The sequence below is a fragment of the Gekko japonicus genome, unplaced genomic scaffold (genome assembly GCF_001447785.1).
Source record: "Gekko japonicus isolate JY-2015 unplaced genomic scaffold, Gekko_japonicus_V1.1 scaffold6153, whole genome shotgun sequence".
In the NCBI taxonomy this organism is placed as follows: domain Eukaryota; kingdom Metazoa; phylum Chordata; class Lepidosauria; order Squamata; family Gekkonidae; genus Gekko; species Gekko japonicus.
The window spans coordinates 17,162-33,612 of record NW_015162657.1 but is presented as its reverse complement, the minus strand read 5'-3'; the positions used below and the strand labels follow the sequence as shown (position 1 = coordinate 33,612).

Sequence of the window (16,451 nt, the reverse complement as noted above, 5' to 3'; positions counted from 1 at the left end):
TCGCCTTCAATAACCTTTCTTTTCAGGTGTCCAATCAGAAATCCAGCTAATGGAATCGGGAGGAGAGGTCAAACGTCCCGGAGAATCCCTCCGCCTCTCCTGTCAAGCCTCCGGATTCAACTTTGGTAGTTATAGCATGTTCTGGGTGACACAGGTTCCTGGGAAGGGTCTGAAATGGGTTGCATGGATACATGACAATGGGAATCAAGTACGCTATGCAGACTCAGTGAGAGGACGCTTCACCATCTCCAGAAACAACCCTTCCAACACGGTGTATCTGCAAATGAGCAGCCTGAAACTTGAAGACACTGCTGTTTATTACTGTGCGAGAGACACACAGTGAAAGGAAGCCAATCAAAACGCTGGTCAAAACGCCCTCTTCTGCCTCTGACTGCTCTCCAGCACTGAGTCAGCTGAAACAGGTTAAATTAAGAAATTAACACACATACTTCGTGGATTTAATAAGACAGGCACTTGTATTAAATTTACATGCATTCACAAGCCACAGTACATACATCGCGTCCAGGATGCTAAGAGGCAACCCTACCGTTAGATCCAGTTTCTGGGGAATGAGGAAGTCCTGGAGACTTCCTGTGTCTTTGCTTACAAAAATCAAAGCAGTACACTTGAGACAAAAACACATACTCATTCAGGACCAAACTGATCTGCAGAAAGGGTCGCACTGTTTCAGCTCCTACAGCTGCCCCCATCATTTGAAAACTCCGTTTAGAAAACCCTCGACCTCTTCAAACAGCCTGTCTTTAATCAAAAATGGTTTCACACAGCCCACTCTGGTGGTTTCATTGTCCATTGGGGAAATATCAACAGCCATTACAGAAACAATAATACAGGAAGAAGAGCTGGTTTTTATACCTCGCTCTTCACTACCCGAAGGAGTCTCAGAGTTGCTTACAATCGCCTCCCCTTCCTCTTCCTACAACAAACACCCTGTGAGGGAGGTGGGGCTGAGAGAGCTCTGAGAGAACTGTGCCTGACCCAAGGTTGCCCAGCTGGCTGCATGTGGAGGAGGAGTGGGGAATCAAATCCAGTTGTCCAGATTAGAGTCCACCGCCCTTAACCACTACACCAAAGATTCCTTTGTCCAAGCCTTGACAATAATCAAGGAATGACGATGATGATGACGACGACAACGATGATGATTTTAGGCTTTAGTGAAGGGAAATTCACAGGAACCATTATCCTACTATTTGTGAAAGGCTGTTCCAATGCTTGTGTTCCGTTATGTGCTCCAAAATTGAGTCTGTCACTAATTTTCACAGATTTCTTATCTCAATGTACCAACCATGCCAATTACCATGTGTGAACCACTTTCTCATAGTGCTTTCCCATATGCTCTTGATGTGTGTGTGAGACAAAGACTACCACAAAGCTAAGGGGTCAGATCTCTCAGCCAGTTTAAGCCACATGGATTTCCATCTGGAGACGCTCCAGACTGATATAGAGTTTTATGAAGTTGTCTTCAAAACAGTACAATGAAAGGCACAGATGATGCACAGTTGACCGTAAGTTTATAACTTTATAGACTTCTGTCCATTTTAAATGCCCCCACCAAAGAATTCTGGGACATGCCAGTTTGTCTGTGGTTTTGTTTTGTTCTGTTGAACATGTGAACAGCTCTCTACTAGAAATCCCCCTGGGCACTAGAATTATCCTGGTTACTGGAGGAATAGTGAAGGATTACTCAACCTCTTTACATATATAGTGAATGGCCTCGATTCTTTGTTTCTCAGCCTTTGACCAGCTTGTTAGGCCACCCAATCAGTTTCACAGATCACACACAAACATTTCCCCAAAGTCCCTCAAAATCTTAGTTGTTTTGTTCCAAAGCCCAGATTGGCTGTACCTTCAGCTCCTTGTTAGAACCCCCTCCCCCTCCTAGATCAAGGTCATGTGCATGCAGCCTCTTTATGTCTCAGCTATGAACAAGGACACGTGCTAAGAGGCATCTCATACACACACACACACCAGTTTGGCAAATCCAGCTATGGGAATTGCAGGAGATTTGGAAAAAGAGCTTGGGGAGAGCAGAGTTTGAGGAGGAGAGGGACCTTAGAGCAGGAGTATCGAACTCATTTGTTATGAGGGCCGGATCTGACATAAATGAGACCTTGCTGGGCCGGGCCACGTGTGTCATAAAATGTAATGCCAGGCAGTGGAGATATAAAGGTTTGTTGTTCAGTCATCCAGTTGAGTCCAACTCTTCACGACCCCATGGACCAGTTCACGCCAGGCCTTCCGGTCTTCCGCCGTCCTCTGAAGTTTGCTCAACTTCATGTTCGTTGCATCTATGACACTGTCTAACCATCTCATCCTTTGCTGTCCCTGTCTTCTTTGACCTTCAGTCTTTCCCAGCATCAGGGTCTTCTCCAGTGAGTGCTCCCTTCTCATTCGGTGGCCAAAGTATTTGAGCTTCATTTTCATTATCTGGCCTTCCAGGGAACAGTCAGGGTTGATTTCTTTTAGGATTGACTGATTTGATCTTCTTGCAGTCCAAGGGACTCTCCAGAGTCTTCTCCAACACCATAGTTCAAAAGAATCTATTCTTCGGCGCTCAGCCTTCCTTATAGTCCAACTCTCACAGCCATACATGACTACATATATAAATACATATATAAAGGACACAAACACAATGGGTTTTTTTTTACTTAAAATAAAAAATGCTTAAAACATTGGCTCTGAAAGCTGCAAACCTACTCATGATTTATTGACATTCACCACAGAAATCTCATGCTCAGAGTTCTGAGTCTAGGACCCAGGTTAAAACATGAAATGACTGAGTAATTAAGAGAGTCGGTGAAGCAAGCTATGATGCAGCTGCTGCAGCAGCAGAACTGGAAGCAGGAGATGGCCAGTTCCACTGCAGGCCTGATGTAAGCCCTCTGGGGGCCTCATCCGGCCCCCAGGCCACATGTTTGACAACCCTGCCTTAGAGAGTTATAACACCAGAGAACCCATCCTCAAATGCAGCCATTTTCTTTATGTGTACTGATCTCTGTAGCCTAGAAATCAGTTGTAATTCTGGGAGCACTCCAGCCCCCTCTTACCCAATTCACAGGATAATCCTATGAAGAGTTACTCTAGTCTAACTTCAATGATATCAATGAGCTTAGACTGGAGTAACCCTGTGTAAGTTTTCAATGTTAGTTACTTCTGGTACTAGTTATGGTGACTGAGCCCACCCCTCCCTTTTCATTTTTGATCTGCCTCCATCAGAGATTTCAAGATGGGGGCTTCCTTCTCCTTGAAGAAGGTGAGAAATGAGAGGCACTAATAGTACGTAGAGGAACACCAAGACGGATTAGTTCAAGCTCATCAGATTTCAGAAGCTAAGCAGTGTCAGCACTCTGACCACCAAGGAAGTCTCTGCAGAGGAAGGCAATGGGAAATCATCTCTGCTTCTCACTTCTGTTGACAGCCCCTTTGCTGGGGTGTCCATAAGCCAGTTGCGGCTTGACGGCAGTTATGTGTGTCATTTATCAGAAGGGTTTCCTCCTTTACCAAAATGCTATCCCATGTACTTTTATCTTGAGCTGTATGTAAATGCAAGGGTGGTTTCCTGCATAAGTGTTGCCCCGGTGAGCTTCCTGCCTCAATCACACCCAGAGACAAAACCGTGGTGTCTGACACGATTTCCTTCAGCTCCTCTCAAAGCATCAGAATTGGGGAAGAATATGATATTTTTGCTTCAATGTGTGTTTGGTTTTGGAGTGTTTACAGGTAAATGCTCTGCTTCTGGATAAAATTTAATAAGGAAAGGGCATTGTTGTTCTAAGGATCCAGGTGCAGGTGGCTTAATAAGGTCATTTTCTTCCTAGGTATCCGATCAGAGATCCGGTTGCTGGAGTCTGGAGGGAATGTGATAAAGCCTGGACAGTCCCTCCGCTTCTCCTGTCAAGCCCCCGGTTTTGGCTTCAGTAGCTACTGGATGAGCTGGGTGAGGCAGGCTCCTGGAAAGGGGCTGGAATGGGTTGGACAGATAAATCCTACTGAAAGTGAACAATACCAGTCTGGTTCCATGGCAGGACGCTTCACCCTCTCCAGGAACAACCCTTCCAACATGCTGTATCTGCAAATGAACAGCCTGAAGCTGGAGGACATAGCTGTGTATTACTGTGCCAGAGACTCACAATGAAAGGAAGTGAATCTGAATACAGGCAAAAACCTTCCTCTCCCTTTGGCAGCTCTTTGGTTTGATTCAGCTGCAACTGACTGAAGAAAATAAAGGGGTGACAAACAACAACCCTAAGCCCAAATCTTTGCATTCAAGATGCTTGGACTGTCTGGCCCTAAATGAGACCAATTATTCTATGCAAAGCCATGATAAGTTGGAAGCGTTTTGACAACATTTAACATCCTGTAGGACCTCCTGATGGGACCTGGGATTTGGTCACTGTGTGATAAGCAAAGTATTGGACTGGATGGGCCATTGGCCTGATCCAGTATGGCTTCTCTGGTGTTCTTATGTCTGGGACAGTAATGCTCTGTACTTGTGGTGCTTGGTGGGGGCAACAGTGGGAAGGCTTCTGAAGTTCTGGCCCCACTGATGGACCTCCTGATGGCACGTGGGTTTTGGCTACTGTGTGACACAGAGTATTGGACTGGATGGGCCATTGGCCTGATCCAACATGGCTTCTCTTATGCTCACTTTCACTTCCTACTAAAAGCCTGAAAGCCTCTCACCTTGCACAGACCTCCTGGCTCAGGACATTTGAGAGCTCTCCATCCACCATGCTTTGCATATTACCAATCCTCGTTTTGTTGGCTGCCTCCTTGTATATGCTGGTATGTGATATTTAATTCCTTCCACCACTCAGTTTAGATTCCATAGGGTCACCGTGGCTTCCATGTAGCATTTTTATTTCCTTACCAGGTGTCCTCTCACTGGTGGATCTGACCTAGCCAGCTCCAGTGGCCAAAAAAATAAATAAATAAAACAAAACAAAAAAACCCCAAGTTTGGAGAATCACATAAACTGGCCTGTGCAATCACTGGATCCAGCAGAAGTCTGGAGAAGGATTAGAATGGCTTATTAACTATAATACAACAATGGTTTTTCCTCTGCAGCCCACGGGATGATTCACAGCCTCTGAGGACAGCTCCAATTTCTAGCCACAAACGAATGACACACAGGCACACACAAAGGGACAAAGAACAATGGGGTGACTCAAACCACTTTTCTACTAGTGGAGAAAGGAGGGATCCTCTATGATTACCCCCACCAGTTTGGTGTAGTGGTTAACAGCACAGACGCTAATCTGGGAGAACTGGGTTTGATTCCCCACTCCTCTACCTGCAGCTGCTGGTGTGACATTCGGTCAGTCATAAGTTCTCTCATAGCTGTTCTCTCAAGAGCAGTCCTCAAAAGAGCTCTGTCAGCCTCACCTACCTCACAGAGTGTCTGTTGTATCATCTGGGCTGGGAACAGTGAGACCCAGAAAGAATCTGAACTTGGACTGTCAAGTGATGGGTGTCTATCACTAATCCATACTGTGCATGGAACTGCTTCCGTTAGCCTCCTGGGAAACCTCTAGAATGGTTTGCAAGAATTTACCCCTATGAGGGGAGTAAGTGGTTTGCCTCTTCTCTGCAAAGTCGGACCTCCATTTCTTCAGACAACTCGAAGAACACCTTCTTTGTCCAGTTGAACTCCCTGACAGTTGCCGACTCCGCTGTCTATTTCTGTGTCTCAGATGAACAGTGAGGCAAGATGAAGGGAGGACATGTACAAAAACAGGAAACTGATTCTGAAGATAGATTTCTACTCCCATTCAGCAATTTAAAGTATTAATCTGAGTTTTTGAGAACAATGATAGGATGATTAAACCACCCTAAGAGCAGGGGCTTTATAGCCATCAGTTGCCATATATCACTCTCTACACACAAACACACCCACATTCATGTGTGATTTTTTTTTTTACTATAAGAAGAAGAAGAAGAAGAGATTGGATTTATACCCCACCCTTCACTACCCAAAGGTGTCTCAGAGCGGCTTACAAACTCCTTTCCCTTCCCCTCCCCACAACAGACACCCTGTGTGGTAGGTGGGGCTCAGAGAAAGTCGGACCTCCATTTCTTCAGACAACTCGAAGAACACCTTCTTTGTCCAGTTGAACTCCCTGACAGTTGCCGACTCCGCTGTCTATTTCTGTGTCTCAGATGAACAGTGAGGCAAGATGAAGGGAGGACATGTACAAAAACAGGAAACTGATTCTGAAGAAAGATTTCTACTCCCATTCAGCAATTTAAAGTATTAATCTGAGTTTTTGAGAACAATGATAGGATAATTAAACCACCCTAAGAGCCATCAGTTGCCATATATCACTCTCTACACACAAACACACCCACATTCATGTATGATTTTTTTTTCTATAAAAAGAAGAAGAAGAAGAAGAAGAAGAAGAAGGATTTATACCCTGCCCTTCACTACCCAAAGGTGTCTCAGAGCGGCTTAAAAACTCCTTTCCCTTCCCCTCCTCACAACAGACACCCTATGAGGTCGATGGGGCTGAGAGAACTCTTGACAGAAACTGCTCTTTGTCAAGAACAGCTCTTATCAGAAATATGGCTTGCCCAAGGTCATCCAGCAGCTGCATGTGAAGGAGTGGGGAATCAAACCCGGTTCTTTGAGATTAGAGTCCACACACTTAACCACTACACCAAACCACTACACTGAAGGAGATTGTACACTGCTCTGAGATGCCGAGTGAAGGGCAGGGTATAAATCCAATATCATCAAATCATCATCATCAGACTAGGCTGGGGAGCACTGCCTCCACCCCACCTCCACATGGTGCAAGGAGAGATGATAAGGGCAGGCACCAGATTGCTCTACCCTACAGTTGGAGCTTGGCCTTCTGCTGAGGTGAGAGGACAGGCAACATCTTTCCACCTATCCTGGATTCTGCATGGTAGTAGGCAAGGAGGGCAAGATCCAGAATGCTGAGGAAGCCCAAATTCCCTATGCCAGCCCTCGTCAGAAGTAATGTCTGAAAAGGTGATTTGTTGTTCTCAGATTTTTTTGAGGCATAAGCCTATAGCCTCCACTCACTCCTTCATCCAAATCTGCTTCCTGGCCATGACAAAACACCACAGTCTAAACCACAATGTGCCCCCTAACTGTGAGCAGAGGGACCCTTCAAGGGAACCTGCAGATGAGATCTCTCCAAGTGACCTGAGCCAATGGGAATGTATTGCCTTTATTTCCGTACCAGGTGATTCTGTGTGAGTGGATCTGATCCAACCGAGAGAATCCCATACACTGACCTGTGAACCCACTGGGTTGAATCCTAACAACCATTCAATGAATTCAATCCGGAAGAAGCCCGGAAAAGGATTGCAATGGCTTGCCCACCATTTTACCTCTCAAAACAAACCCACTGTGTGTGCTCTCCTCTACTATTCAACTGAGCTCCAGTAATCCAATATCAACATGCATTTTATGCATTAATACTAACTGTTAAGTGGTTAAGATGCTGAACTGCAGGCTGTGGAAGGTCAGTAGTTCAGCAGTTCAAGACCCGGGTGCCGCAAGATGGGGTGAGCTCCTGTCTCTAGTTCCAGCTCCTGCCAACCTAGCAGTTCGAAAGCAAGAAATTGCAAGTAGATAAATAGGTACCACTTCGGTGGGAAGGTAACAGCATTCCGTGCGCCTCGGTGTTTAGTCATGCCGGCCACATGACCACGGAAACGTCTTCGGACAGCGCTGGCTCTTCGGCTTTGAAACGGAGATGAGCACCGCAACCCTAGAGTCGGATTCGACTGGCTTTCGAGCAAGGGAACCTTTACCTTTACTAACTGTCCCAAGATATCTCCATGCTTTTATGCTGTCTGATTTAACAAGAAGATACAGCAGTATTCTGTCTAATCAAATTCTGCCCTTGCCCAGCATAAAAGTGTGGAGATATCCTTGCTCTGATAACCTAATTGAAACATTGGGTTGGATCACATGGTTTTCCATTGTAGAGTCTATGTACAGGCACACTTGGATTTGTTATTTGACTCGATTTAAAGTGTTGGCTATCACATTAAAAAAACCAAAACATTATGGCCTTGGATCTTCATTTCTGCTCAACCATCTCTCACCCTGTGCTCCATCAAAACAGCTTCACTCCTCCAAGCAAGTGCCTACCTGCAAACAGGCAGAATCAAGAATAGCCCATCCAGGTGCCTTCTCTGTTGTGGTCCCCACCTTGTGGACTGGCCTGCCCGAGAAGGTCAGGAAGGCTTCTGCTCTCCTGATTTCCACAAACTATGCAAAACTGAATTATTCAAGAGGGGTTTTCTGCTCAGCCAATAGTGTAGCACTGCACAAGAGGCTTCTAGAAGTTACTTAGGTACATTATCGGGGACTGTGGTTTGTACTACTGCATTCAGTTAGCTGTGGACTGGATCTCATTGTGCAATCTTGCCCTTCAGCGGCACTTATGTACCCTTAGGTATGCAATTGAAGTACTAATTGAAAGTGCTGCTAACATGATGGGGACTTCACATCACACTCTGAAAATATTTTATGGAGCCTCAAGTATGAGTGGAACAGGAAACACAGCAGATTAGGGTAAGGAAAGATGCATCCAAAATGCAAATAGACCAGGGGGACAGATCTGTAATGCAAACTTCAACCATTGCTTTAACTATTTGTATCACATCTCCCCCAAATAACTAAGAGAACTGTAGTTTGACATGGATGTGAAGCATTCTCTGCTAGGGAAGTACAGTGTCCATGAACCTTGGGGTAGAGAAGACTTTTACCCCTAATATCCCCCCACACACATAAAGGTACACTCTCCCGGCATCCAATTGAGATAACTGTTTGTTGATCTTGAGCCAAACCAATCATGTTCACCCCAATACCTTCTGGCTATAGAAATGAGTGATAGACTATTTGAGTGATACCCCTTGATTCCTCAGGGTACACACTCTGAGAGCTGTCATTCCATGCTCAGTGTTGGTCTCTCTAAATCTATTCTGCATTTTTGATATAAATTTAGTTTGCCACAATGAATTTTACTGGATCCCCTGCAATTCAATTGGCATATCCAACTCTCTTTCAAGATATTACCCATTGGTCCCAATGGGCATTCTTGTCATACATTTTACTAAATCCTACCCCAGTTCTCTGTTTATCCATCCACTGAAGAATGGGCTCCTCCACAATAGAAGAGGGAGAGAACAAGAACTGTGGCTCTCTGTGGCTTGTCTTCAAAAATTATTGGCTCTGTACTCTTCCCTTGCAAGGGACCAACTGGGAAGGAGAAATGGCATTGCTTGAGAATTAAATAGCATCAAGGAAGAACATGAGCACATGCTAACAGCACCCAAAGTGGAAAGGAACATGGATTTCTTCAGGGAAGTGTGGTTCATTTCACTAGGAATCCCAGATTTCTAATACTATTCCAGACCATCATGGTAATGACCTGAAGCAGTGATTTCCATGTATGTCTTTGGCTCAGGTATTTCATCATGCCTATAACTTCAATGGATAAATTGGCCCTGACCTGGATGGCCCAAGCTAACCCTATCTAATCAGATCTTGGAAGCTAAGCAGGGTTGGCCCTTGCTAGTACTTACATGGAAGACCACCAAGGAAATCCACGGTTGCTACGCAAAGGCAGGAGATGGCAAACTACATTTGTTTATCTCATACCCTGAAAATCCTATGGAACTTTGCACAGAAACCTGCATTGATCAATAAGTGAATTTGTGTTCCTTGTTTGATCTATCCACTTACTAGACAACAAAGTTTCCTGTGGCTTAAAGTTGGTGTCCTTCTTTCCAATTTCTTGGTGGAAAGGGTGTGCCAGAGTAAATCAGCCCTTACACAGACCTTAACTCTTGGGTGTACATGTGCACCTGTGGAAATGCATGCATGAGTCTGCTTCAGATGTTGGGTAACAAACAGCCCTCATGGTTGTAAGGCCAAGACTGACTTTCAGAGATAAACATTGGTAATTGCAGACAGTTTGGTTAGAAATAATATCATAAGATTCTTAAATCCTACAGTTCTTTTTCCTAATTATCTCTTGTTTTCTGTTCAGATCAGGCCTCAGTAGAATAATGTAGCATTTTGGGCAAAAGATACAAAGCAACAGCCCAGCACCGGAGGCCAAGATAGAGAAAATCTCCACGGCCACCATGTATTTTCCTTTGGTGCTCAGGTAGGTTGGAACAAAAGACAACCAAACACTGCAAAAGATCAGCATGCTGAAGGTGATGAACTTGGCTTCATTAAAACTGTCTGGCAGCTTCCTGGCTAGGAAGGCAACAATCAGGCTGATGAGGGACAGAAATCCCATATAGGCTAAGACAGTATAAAACATAATGGCAGACCCTTCATTACATTCAACTACAATTTCTCGAGTCAGTGACTGCATGTCAAAATCTGGGAAGGGGGGAGAGATTTTTAGCCAAACTGTACAAATGGTTACTTGAAGAAAGGAGCACAAAATTATGATGGAGTAGGCCAGTCTTTTCCCCACCCATTTCCTCATGTTGGACCCTGGTTTGGTAGCCATGAAAGCTACAACCACAGTGACAGTTTTGGCCAAGACACAAGAAACAGCCACTGAAAAGATGATTCCAAAAGCAGATTGACGGAGGAAGCAGGACTCCTTTCTAGGTAGCCCAAGAAAGAGCAAAGAACTGAGGAAACAGAACAGAAGTGAGAGAAGGAGAACATAGGTGACATCCCTGTTGTTGGCTTTGACTAAGGGGGTATGTCTGTGTTTAATGAAAATTCCTAGCATCAAAACTGTGATCAGGGAAAATGAAATGGCCACTGAAGCCAAACTGATCCCTAAAGGTTCTTCAGAAGATAGAAAAGTTATAACTTTGAAGACACATCCATCTTGATTCTTGGTTGGATAGTGATCTTCGGGGCATTTGATGCAATCATTCATGTCTGAAAAAAGAAAGAAAAGAAAAGGGGGCATCCCATTGTTAACTGATATGACTTATATTTGATCTGCTTGGATATAGGATCATTGTGGGAAATTTAATTCCAGATAAATATTGACCTTTGGTTCTGTGTATGGGGAACAGATGTCAAATTTCCAAAAATGTTAAATGTAAGGAAGAAATTATCAGAGAAATTTTAATATATGCAGTACTGGCTGTCCTTTCAAATCCAAACCTATTTTATGGGTTTATCAACATAAAAGACAATTTATAATTTAGCACAGAGCTTTGTACCATTTTTATACATATATACAGAGAGAGAATTAAAAATATAATTGTCATTTTCTGTAAGAAAAGTTGTGCATTTGTCCAATATTTTAAAGAAAGAATTGGAAAGTGCTGCATATGTATCATAAATCTTGTCTTCTAAGAGACAGGGAAAGAAAATCAAAATGTAATCCCCCCCCCAAAAAAAATGGTAGTGAACCAAAGCAGGTACATCATTGGTGTAGATATACTCTCATACACTTACTGTACATAGAATAAAATATTTGGACTAAATGGTACTTGTAACATTGAAAAGACTGGATTCTTTCAAATGTTCTGTTATTAAACACATTGCAGAATATAATTTGTTGCCAAAATTATTTACACTTAAATAAAAAGGTATACTTGTCAATATGGTGCACATGTCTATAGCATATACAAGAATTATCATCTAATAATGTAGATTGTCATATAAACTGTTTAATAGTACATGTTTTCAGTAAAATTTTATCATAAAACATTTTACTTCTTCTAAAATATATTTTTAAAGGGGTCGTCCCCCCGCTCTCAAATTTTCCCCAAGTCTTTCCCCTGTTGAGTGTGGATGGGGATGGACTGAACAGAGCTTTCCCTCAGAGTGTGAGTAAATGGAATGAGTAAAACATTGTCTTTGAAAGCATCTCTATCATTTCAAAAGAAAAAAAATATATTTTATAAGAGGGTTTTAAAAAAAAATGTTCCACAAAATTGTCCAATTCCACCCCCCATGGAAATTCCTGTGGAATTGAATAATTTAAGGTAAGGGACAGATCTTACCTACATCGATTGTTTCATTGTCTTGGGTAATTTTGTTTGTTTGCTCATGTGTCCCCCCCCCCCCCATTCTTATGTCCCAGTCCTACTGCCTTACTCTTTTTACCAGGAATCTTTGTTCACAGAGTCAAATGTTTTATCATACTTTGTAATTAGCTTAAAGACTGAATAGTTCTGCTTTGAGTGTCAATGAGAAAGGCCGACAGTATATGAAGTCAATAACAACAACAACAACAACAATTGGCTGCGGTCACACGTAACAGAAGCCACACAAGTGAGACGGAAAACAGCCGGAGTTTCCGGGCGCGATCTCACCAGCACATCTGGGAAGCGTAGCACTCCCGTGGCTCAACCGAGGCTTCCAGCCGAAACTGCGTGGCAAAAAACTAGTACCTCGGAGGTACTAGTTTCCGGAAACTGCGGGGCAAGGGCGGGCGTCTGATCGCGTTTCCGGTGGCATCCGGCGCCCGCCCATGTCCCATTGCAAATAAGGTGTTTTGTTTTTTTTTGTCCAAGTCTCTGTGGATGCGCACGCGCACCCAACGGAGCATGCACATTTGTCATGTACACACAAAAACAAAACAGTTTGCTGCGGCGCACGCTTCTTCGTTGCGCGCCGGCTTGTCCTGTGATCGGCACCTCTCCCTTGCCATGGAACCTCCATGGTACCTCCACAGGACCTCCACAGGAGGTCTGATCGCGTAACTGCGCAGTAGTTTGCCCCAGGGCAAACAGCCACGCTTCTCCCCCGCAGTTTCCTGCCCGTGTGACCGGGGCCTATGCTATGAAAAAAGACAATACTGTTTTTACCAGGCACTCTCTCTTACAATGTCCGTTGTGCTCCTTGGCTTACTAAGGAACTTCAGGTGACGAAAAATGTTGACAGATGATTAGCTCTCAAATGGAGGGGAAATTATAACCAATTGGGTTAAAAACAGGCTGGAGCACCATTTGAGCTGAAGTGGTGGAGAAGGATGAGAATTTCTGAATCACCTTCACTCTGTCTATACAAAGATTCTTTGTCCTCCCCGTAATATGTAACCTCAGAGGACTCAAGGATGAAGGCTCACAGTGACTTATTCCCTAAGCATTTCACATATAATGCCATGCATATCCACCAGGATTTGGACATCACCTACCTTTCTGATCTGAAATCTTCCCTTTTGGGCATGGAATGCAATCATAGCAGCAAAATTTCTCCCTTTCCTTTTTCTTCTTCCGAGAACCAGGAGGGCAGACATCATTGCACAAAGATAGGGGCAGCTCCTGTTCAGAGATGAAAGATGTTTGGGATTGGAAACATAGTAAAAATCATTTCATTATCCGTTACCTGACATAGACATCAAAGCACTGAACAGCTAAAATGGAGTAATAGTAAACATTGTGGATAGATTGGCTTTAGAACTGTCAGGCAGAATATATATTATTACTATTAGTATTCCTGTTATTATTTCTATTACTATGCACTCCTTATCTGTGATGATAAGTCTGGAGAAACCAATCACTCAGTTGGGTACTTTATTCCAGGAAATGGAATACATGGATGGCTTCTTTAAAATTCTACTAAATTCTAATGAAGGTATGCAGGACATATCACATGAATTCACAGATATGGAAATCACACAGTAGTTTTCATGTAGAAATCATGATATCTACCTTCAATGTTTGAATTAAAAATAATAATAACTTGTCCCAAAAGGATCAAAATATTCAATCAAGGAAGAAGAAGAAGAAGAAGAAGAAGAAGAAGAAGAAGAAGAAGAGGAGGAGGAGAAGGAGGAGGAGGAGATTGTATTTATAACCCATCCTTCACGTGAAGTCTCAGAGCAGTTTACAAACTCCTTTTCCTTCCACTCCTCACAACAGACACCCTGTGAAGTAGGTGGGGCTGAGAGAGCTCTTCCAAGAACTGCTCTTTCAAAAATGACTCTGACAGAACTATGGCTTGCCCAAGCTCATCCAGCAGCTGCAAGTGGAGGAGTGGGGAATCAAACCCAATTCTCCTAGATTAGAGTCTGTGCACTTAACCAGTACACCAAACCACTACACTACACCAAATCCTGTTACTGAATCAAGCATCCAGAGGGTGGGATGACCCCAATGAAGACCATGAAATACAGACCTGGTTAAAACCAGCTTGCCATACAATCATATCTTCATTGATGGTGAATTCTTTTCCTTTACCAGCCCTGGGATTCACCTGTCCAACTTTCACATGGAGGAGGGACTTGTTTGCAAAGGTGACCAGATTCGTTATATCAAATCCTGCTCCCATTTCCATCTTGTCATTAAAAAACACTGTCTCACCAGCTGAGTTGTTAAAAGAGATGCCTTGAAGAAATGGGTGGAGCTAATTGATAGGGGGGGGAAACATAACCAACATAACGCGAGTGTTAATGCTGAGAGGTAAAGATATATTTCCTTGTAGATAAACTGTCATTTCATTTAAAAGATTTGTAAACTGCTTTCCCACCAAAACAGGGTCCCCAAGATGTCAAATGTCAAGGCATTAAAACCGCACTTGAAGCATTAGAACACCATTTGAAATTTATATATAAACAATTAACACAGTAAATTTAATTTACTGTAGAAACTACCACATAATCCAAGCATTTTTAAGAGAAACTTTTTTCCAAGTTTGATATGAGGGGGATATCAGACCACACAAGACTATGCTGATGAATAATATGTACAATGTGATTCCTCAATTTATTAATGGTATCTGGTGCTGAATTAATGTGTTCAGGCCAATGACATAATTTCAGTGCATGGGCATTACCTGGCAAGGCTGGGCATCTTGAATTTCAAATCTTTTGCCACCTGCCTTTGCTGTGTGACTGAATCTTGACAAGTGCAGGGCATGCAAAGCATGTGCTACGGCATAGACAGCATTATAAATGCCATAGCTGTGGCCACTCATGTGCATTTCAAAAAATGGCTCTGGAAGGCTCTCTAGCTTCTCCTCTCCAGTACATGCTTCACAGTTAAAAGCTTGCTCCCAGAAGTACTGAAGAAAATAATCTTTTTTTGACCAGTCAGGTTTCATGAGCTGAAGAAATTTCTGGAACCCTCGAACCTCCTTTGTGTGAATTGTGAAGGAAATGGCACCTTGGAAGAATTGTAAATCTAAGCCCTTTTGCTGGCCTGATAGTACAAAATCAATCTGGGCTGTCATAATCCACACCCTTCTAAATGCTGGATTTTCTATATATCCAGCATCTCCCCAAAACAAATATGTGTTGAACGTTACGAGGGCCATGGACTCTCCATAGAAGAGAAGTGTGCTGCTTCTGTTATCCGCAAACGGTTGATAAGTATTGTAGGCAAGACCATAAAGATCCCCCAAATCATTCCAAAAGAATTGCTTGTCAACTCTTGTTGTGAAGGCCAAGCAGATTTGATTTTGGGATAGCAAAGATTCCATGGACTGCACAAAATGTTCACCATTCTCGTCATTCACAGCAAGAAGTCCAATCCACATCCATCTGAAGTGGAGAAGCAACTGGACAACCCCCATATACTGCTGGTTTTCATTTGGAACCATGCGGTAAAAGGAAGGAAACTTTCTTGCATCCATATCCTCAAGGGCAAATGACCCATAGGTGAGCTTTAAAAAATGAGAGATGTATTAGAGTAGAGATTGGAAGAGATGTGGGGCCTTCTCTCTGTGATAGAGCACTCCTGGTCCCAGGTTCAGTTCCTGATATCTTCATTTAAATGATATCAAATAGCACACTCTAGGAAAGATTTTCCCCTTGCTCAGGTAATGTTGCTTTGAGTTTCAAATCCTTTACCTGAAAAACCTTGTTGGTCTCTATACTGAACTTGAATCTAGCATGTCTACTTAAGGCCAACATGGCTACCTTCCCAAATCTTCTCTTTCTGTGATTTGGGAGAGGATTACCAGTCAAGTAAACAGGTAGATGAGTAAGTGGCTTGGCTTACTCATGTATTCTTATAAGTACTTCTGAGATTGCCTGTTTATGCAATTAATACTTGCTGAGGAATTTTGAAGCTTTGGTAAGAATTAAAGTAAAACATAGCCTGAAGAATAATGCCGTTTTAGTGGCTTGATTACAGGACAGAAATCTGCTGCTGAATTCCTCAACTACCTTATGATATCCCCAGCAATACATACCTAAGGAACAATATAGCTATACTTTTACCTGTGGAAACTTGTAAAGACTTAAGATGTCTGCCATGTGGTAGGAAGTCTCAGAGCCAAGTCCCCCAATGACAGCTATGAGCTTCTCCTGGGTGTCACATTTGTAGTTGGGGACAAATCTCTGTGATTTGAAGAGCAGATCCAAGGTGGTACGATAGGTCATCCTCATGTCATAGTAGCTATCATAGATGCGGGACCCAAGGGTGACATTGGGTAGAATATGAGGATCTTCATTGATCTCATTGATGGCAAACACCAAGGCAAGGATATGCTGGTAGAACTTCGTCAGCAT

The 16,451-nt window shown here is 43.2% G+C and overlaps 1 protein-coding gene across 1 annotated transcript; it reads right to left on the bottom strand.

The window, feature by feature from the left end:
• Window positions 1-10,007: 10,007 nt before the first annotated feature.
• Window positions 10,008-16,451, bottom strand: LOC107106384 (vomeronasal type-2 receptor 26-like). Its single transcript, XM_015406520.1, has 5 exons — window positions 16,161-16,451; window positions 14,774-15,601; window positions 14,117-14,344; window positions 13,134-13,260; window positions 10,008-10,918 (listed from the first exon to the last, which is right to left on the bottom strand). The coding sequence occupies exons 1-5, from the start codon at window positions 16,449-16,451 to the stop codon at window positions 10,008-10,010; spliced, it is 2,385 nt and encodes a 794-aa protein (XP_015262006.1).